General features: G+C 36.7%; 1 protein-coding gene across 4 annotated transcripts; it reads right to left on the reverse strand.

Annotated features, from left to right (window-relative positions):
- Positions 1–527: 527 nt before the first annotated feature.
- On the reverse strand, positions 528–6865 carry LOC107486431 (fanconi-associated nuclease 1 homolog). Of its 4 annotated transcripts, none has more exons than XM_052260911.1 (15): positions 6587–6865; positions 6160–6349; positions 5620–6059; positions 5313–5414; positions 4947–5187; positions 4803–4865; positions 4155–4229; positions 3927–4045; positions 3502–3572; positions 3338–3425; positions 3114–3254; positions 2820–3040; positions 2144–2354; positions 1782–2015; positions 528–1529 (listed from the first exon to the last, which is right to left on the reverse strand). In XM_052260911.1, the coding sequence occupies exons 1-15, from the start codon at positions 6686–6688 to the stop codon at positions 1095–1097; spliced, it is 2733 nt and encodes a 910-aa protein (XP_052116871.1). In that variant the 5' UTR covers positions 6689–6865; the 3' UTR covers positions 528–1094. The 4 variants fall into 4 exon arrangements, with proteins under 4 accessions (XP_052116871.1, XP_052116870.1, XP_052116869.1 ...); XM_052260910.1 differs by having other exon boundaries at positions 2144–2417; positions 6160–6304; positions 6587–6864; XM_052260909.1 differs by having other exon boundaries at positions 2144–2417; positions 2820–3022; positions 6587–6864.
- Between the last annotated feature and the right edge of the window lie 245 nt (positions 6866–7110).

The following is a 7110-nucleotide window of genomic DNA, read 5'->3' on the forward strand; positions in this document are numbered from 1 at the left end:
TAGAAAATTCATATAATTCTCCATTTTTAAATAAATCCTTAAAATTTAAATATAAATAATATCTTTTGGAAAGATTAGTATGGACTTGACTAAAAATGATGTAAAAGTAAAACAGTAAAAGAGAGCTCTAGATAAGGATGGCTCCGCTAATGATACCTCATACCTAGATATTTAGTTGATTACGAACCGTGAATGTTTCGGTTGCTTGTGAGAGTAGCAATCTGTTATTGAATTGCATTTATTTTGACTTGGAACTTTAGATTTGGCTTTAATAATAATTGGAAGCTTCTACACAGCAATGTTCACAACCACGAGATATTAAAATACATACATTTTATATATCTGGTATGCGGCCGCCGCCAATCTAGAACATGAGACTTTTAGGGTGAATGATCTTTGGAGTTGAACTACCATATTGAATTGAATTGAGGACTAAAATAAATCAAGTGGGGATATCTTTAGAAACATGACCTGAATCTATAAATTAAATTAAATGAAATTACAGAAACAATTACACTAACTGTGGATGAATTTTTCACAGCTTCTTTTAGCTTTGAATTTGATTTATGTCAGGATAACATGAATTTCAATTACACAAGGGGAAGACAAATCTCAAACTCTCAATTGACACAAACAGAAAATTAGACTTGAGCATGAAGATTTCCCTCAATAAGCAATCTTTTGCATATAATACAGAAATCTGAAACAACTACCCCAGAAAAATATTATGTAGGATCAATATGTTTTTTTAGCTGGGATCCAATGCTTCACTGTCCTTATTCATCTTGTAGATATCTCGTTACTTTATTGTCTAGAGTAGTTCAAATTTTTTGGCCATAGCAGTCAATTTTATCTCCCAGGATATGGTTGGTTCAGGGATAAAAATGGAGCGCAAATTTTCATGGATGACCTCCACCTATCCTCATTTTGCAGACTAACCAACTGCATACTAGTAATGCTCATAATTTGACAATGAACATTTTAGAGGATGAACTCTTCACGAGTGATGAAAACTTTGCTAGAGGATGGAGGTGATTTCCACAATGTGTTTCTCCTCTAACTTAAACTTCAAGCACCTGTAATAATGTGTAGATCTACAAAGGTTTCACTTTACATACCTCAACGACAAATCCACAATCCATGAGCAATAGTAGCCATGCTCTCTGCTGTTCCGAGAGACGATCCCTTGGGCCTTTCACTTCAACAAGCTTGGCTTCACCGCTGTATTCTCCATTGAAACGCCATAGCAGTAAATCAGGCATTCCACTAGACCAGCTCCAATAGTCTTGAGCAAGAAGTTCACAAAGAGAAGCCAAACAATGGCCCCCGACGCAAGTAACAGCAGCACGTAGCTCGTGTAAGCTATGACGGTCCCAATTAACCCCTCTACAAGCCGTTCCATTATGTGTTTCCCATGACTTGATTAGACACTCCTCACCCATGCCATTGCGAATTTTCTGCAGATGGGATTCTATGCTACTCTTTCTCACTGAATAAAAGCTATCAGTACCCAAATCCAAAGGAGCATTCTGTAAATTCAAAGACATTTCAACGGTTTAATAAGCAAACCTATATGTGGTTTTATAATAAATAGACAATACAAAGTGCCCAACACCACAAATTATTAAGTAAAAATCAGTAGGGTTAATCACCAGAGGTGACAATTACAAAAGGAATAGACATGGTGAAGCAAAACGTGACAGTAGAAATATATATATGCAGCATCATGTTAGGAAAAAATGGAAGTTTGATTCATCTTAAAATTATCATAAAATATGTACCTGAAATCTAGTATAGAAGACATTTGGCACATCAGCAAATATGACATCCCACATTAGAAGCCCAAAAATGGTTAACCAAACGCCACTCTCTGTGTGAACACCTTGCCATCCACCTCCTTCCCCGGCATAATAATACAAAGCAAGTTCTTCAACTCCACATTGCTCCCCCTCTTCATTGTAGAACCTGCTCTTTGCTCCCAAATCAGAATTTATTGGTCTCCCTTGAACATAAACCTGAACCATTATAGCAGTCACAATGACAATGAGTGACAAGGTCATTAATGATTAATTTGACTTGATATGCAACAAGCAAAAAGCAAATCAGAAATCAAAACCTTGGAATAATAAAATAAAGCAATTACCTCAGGGATCTTCCTCATAGCAGACCTTGAAAAACTAGGAACTTTCCATCGCCTTGGTGGTTTTCCTAAGCGAACAACTCGCCTTTGCAATGCCATTCTTGAACCAGCACGTACCCAGGGATCCAGCAACCCATTTTCAGCAACTTGAAGGCTCTCCTCAGTGTAGCCAAGGTGCTCCAGGTCAACTGATAACCTCAATGTCCAATACCCCCTTCTTACATCACAAGTGAAACAATTTAGCAGCCACTTTAGTAAGTCAATTGCATCCCTATACCTGGGAAACAGACACCACTCCTATCAACATCAGTGGAAAAGAGTTCACTAAATCAACTGCAACATGGTCATGTCTATGTAACCACTAATAACAGTTACACGCTCCACATATTATTCAATATTCATACTGCAGAAGCAAGAAGACTCCCCATGAGCACAAATGTTTTAATATTAATTCTAGTAGCTGGACTGTTGAACATAATTATGCCCATCAAAAAACTATGGAAGACATTTGCTAAACATCAAATTTCCTAAGATGAAGGATAATGCAGGGTTAATTATTCCAATCATAAGTTTTTTAAGACTTATAGCCAAAGCCCAACAAATTCATATAGGTTTTATGTGCAGCAACATTATACATTCATTCTGCCTGAATCCAGATTAGATTACCTAAATAAAATACCTGCGTTCTTGCTCAAGAAAGGATATCCCTAATATGACGACCTTGGAGTAAACCCATGACGCAGTAAATAAATGGCGGATTGTAATTACAGATTCAGAGGTCAAGTACTGGATGGGTAAAGCAGCAGATACATGAGATTCAGCAATCTTTATACACCTCAACACTGTGTCAGTTCTATTTGCACCAAGAGCTTCATCCATAATCTGGGCCACTTCAATGGCCTGCATAACTAATGTCATACAAAATAGCGGAAGAAACAGAAGGCCATTAGCATATCTGAACTCAGACATGTACCTCTTCATATGAGAGCAGATCCCTGCGAATTGAAAAAACTGACTCCGATAAGATGCAGTTGTAAGTTGGATACTTCACTTTCCCCATATCAACCAACAGAAAGGACGAGAGATCCTGCTCTCCATTTAAGAAGAAAAGTCTCTGCAGAAGCAATACCATTTACATCAGACATAAACCCAATGAACTTTATTCCGCCAATTAAGTAATAGAAACAACAGATGCACCTCAGTACGCCATATGAGAGATTCAGCTTTTGAAGAAATTCTAACACAGGAGCCAGTTCTATTCATAATCATAATAGATAGGCCAGGCCTGATCCAAACAAAAACCAGGTGTTAAATCAATTAGTAATTTAGTCACAAAGTATGGATACTATATGTTTGAATACCATAGGCCATCTGCATATGTAGAAACCAGAGATGACACGAGATCTTGCTTCTTCATCCCACGACCACAACTCTAAAACATAAATAGAATATAATTAATTCATAGATAGCCCATGCCAGAACTTATTTATTTGTGGGACAGAGCAAATTAAATATAGGAGATGCATTACCTCCTGGCTAATACTACTGTACTAACACATAAATAGAAAAAACACAACAGAATGTTCAAATGTTTGGCCCGTATCTGTCCACATGGTATCTTTGACTATGTAGTCATCAGAAGCCAATCATCAATTTTGGAGCACACCTATGGAAACAACCATATTTAGGAGGATCCATCCAAAGTGCTCCCCATATTTATAAAAGAACGCACATGGACAGTATATTCAGGATATCATGGATCTTAAAATAGCAATTTATTTCTAACCTTTTCAAGCATACGCCAAATTTCGCGTAGCTCAGAGACAGATAGTATATTCAAGATATCACTCACATCACTTTCAGACAGTTGATGTGCTTCTTCCATAGAACACATATATCCCTTCTCTGAAAATGGATCGTACCAAAAATGCAGGTACGAAAGTGGTAGTAAGAAGAGCTTGGAGTACAGATAGAGAAACAATAAATATCATACTAATTAATTATATATAATTACCATCGAGTTCCTTGACTGCCTTGTGAACATCCATTATTTCAGGATATGATATACTAGACAAGCGAAACCAAGGACCTGCATTATAACCATATATTGATAACATATGAACTTCAAAAGACAAAATAACAACATTGTTAGCGAGGCAAGCAAATTACAACATGGGTACATAAAATTAATCGAGAAGAGCATCTACGCATATAGACAATAAAATCAAACTATGTTACAGCTGCATAAGATGCATCTCCTTTGGAAACTTAGGTAGAGTAAAATACTCATAATTATTTTTACATATTTGAGGACATCCCCGACCAAGGATATGTTGCAGAAGAAAACTGTTTCAATCTGTTTATGCCCCTTTTGGTTTTCAGCACGATTTTTGTAACAAAGCTCCAACATGAGCAATTAAAAAGCTAAACTCTGTATATGGGTTCATTTCTCCAAGAAGGTTCTACCTTTTCACCATGGTTAACAAGCCTACATATATTTTGGCACCACTATTCCCCATTTAACAGAAATTATAGGGAAAAAAAGAGAAAATCAAGTAATCAGCTACAGAAGACAGCAACGTATAACAAAAAGGAGAAGTTAAAATTATGAATATCCAAATAATGAATGAGAAGTTGGTAAAATTAGAAATAGTTAAATAACCTTTTCTGGTGTATAGCCGAATAAAAATCCTCTGACTGTCATTTGAGAGTAAAGTGAATGACTCTGTCAATGGAGGAGACATGTTTAAACTATCTGATGAAAAGGTTGAAAGAAAAGGTAAGTCTCAACAATTAATATTAATACCCAGATAGGTTTTTTCATCTTCTGTTAGAAGGTGAGTATTATTTCTTAACACCTCTTGTAGCATAAGACAAAAATTCAGCTGATACTTTGCAGATTGAGGTGGATTCCTGCTTACAGATTGAGCTTTTCTCCATAAGCAATTAAATGTCTCATCTCCGTAGTTTCTTTCACCATCCGATGTTCTCTGGAGTCGAATTGGGACATTTTCAAGAGAATTTTCAGGAACAGAAATGACACTTCCCTGGAACAAATCCCAATGAGTACAATTATGAGAACATGAAGCAAGTATTTCAACAAAATTTACTATTGGCTCCTCAAGTTCAGATAGATTTGTTAATATTTCAAATTTGAGCTCAAACTGTTTACCAGAAAACAAAAGCCATACTCGCCAACTAGAGGAGATATATATTGTGCTAGCTCACGGGGGAGAAAACCTAATAACTTACAGCCTGCATCCGAAGACACAACCTGAGCCCAAAAGGAGTAACCAGTTACTTAAATTTGTACATAGTGGATAATTTAGTAAAATCGGAAGCAACACTATCAAGTCAGATAATCTGATCCTACATGATATGATGGGTGATGTGATCAGATGGAGTACTTGATTGTGGCATGTGCTCCATTTGTGCATAAAAGAAATATCCATCAAATATATTGAATATAAGTTGCAAACCTTTACGGCATTGGAATCCTTAACATTATGAGGGTCTCTTGAAAGAGCAAGGGTAAGACCAGGAGATATCTCCTCACGATCAGCATATCTCCGGCCAACAATAAAAGTATCAAGTGTAGCCTCAAATGTGTCAGGCTTACAATCATCCATTGGCAATTCAGCCATCTCATTCTTCGGGCAAAAGGATGAGCTGCTAACCATACAATCAATCTCACTATCAATGAGCAGGTTTTCCTTTCCAGTCAATTCTTCAGATTCACCATCCTCAATTTCTTCCCGAGCAACTGTTTCAAGTGGTGACAGTGGTACAATACCCGGATTGTCTGACTCAACCAACTCATCAGGAACAATTTTGACTTTGGATAATACAGGGCTGAAGTTTAACTGAAGGAGGGTGCGTTGCGTTAGTTTTCGCTTAGTTCCTCGCAACAGACAAGCATCTGAGAAACATAAACCGACATGAGACCTTCATACTTGCAGGATATTCAAAGTTCAATCAATCAAGCAACCAAATCAAATACCCAAAATCAAAAGCCATACCCAGATGAGAATTGATCTCATCGTTATTCCCAGGAATCTTAGACCCACAAACGGGACAATCTACAACACTACTTGAAGACAGTGCGTTCTCATGCTCATTATCCCCAAAAGACTTGAATCGTTTCATGTCATCATCCTTCCCCAACTGAATTCCAGAACCGCTATTATCAGAACAAATATCAAAGCAGCTCTGAGAACAAGCAAATTAAAATAAGTTAAGAACAAATATTTATATCTACATGACCAAATAATCAAATCATCATTCACCATAAAGTTGAAAATGCAAAGGCAAACGGAATTTAAGGAAAAGTTAAATTGTGAGATGCTACTTGTCTTGGGAGTTCAAAGTTCAAACAGTTGGTGGGCATTAATAGTTCATATTAGAAAGATAAAGGAAATGGAGAAGTGAGGTTATAGGATGGTATGCCTGGTTAGGAGGAAGGGTTTGGGAGAGAATGGAATGGCGATTGGGAAGGAAGCGACGCCGTTTTCCGATCAAACGAACCAAGCTTTCTCTTCCAGTCAGCATCTTAAATCGCCACTGAATTACAGCAACGGCATCATGATCAAAGGTGAATAAAGCGCGCCGAAGAGTTGCAACTTTCAACTTTCAGGAACCGAAGGAAATGAAAACCCTCACCCTTTCCAGTTCCCGCGTACCAAACTTATATTTGCGCCAATTTTTTATAAATTTTTTCTGGAAGGTGTAATTTCTTTGGTAAAAATTCCCCTTTTCAATTTGGATATGGAAGGGAAGAGTGGTATACTACGTGATTATGAGTGTATGGGTATTTTATACAGTTGTGATGTCAAAAGTTAAAATTAGACCTTTCAATTTATAAGATGTATAAAAATCGAACCGTTTAATTTTTTAAAATACAAATCAAATCTTTTGATTTATGTACTCTAAATTTTTTAAATTTTTTAAATATAATTCAAAAAATTCAATTT

Source organism: Arachis duranensis, chromosome 4 (genome assembly GCF_000817695.3).
Source record: "Arachis duranensis cultivar V14167 chromosome 4, aradu.V14167.gnm2.J7QH, whole genome shotgun sequence".
In the NCBI taxonomy this organism is placed as follows: Eukaryota; Viridiplantae; Streptophyta; class Magnoliopsida; order Fabales; family Fabaceae; genus Arachis; species Arachis duranensis.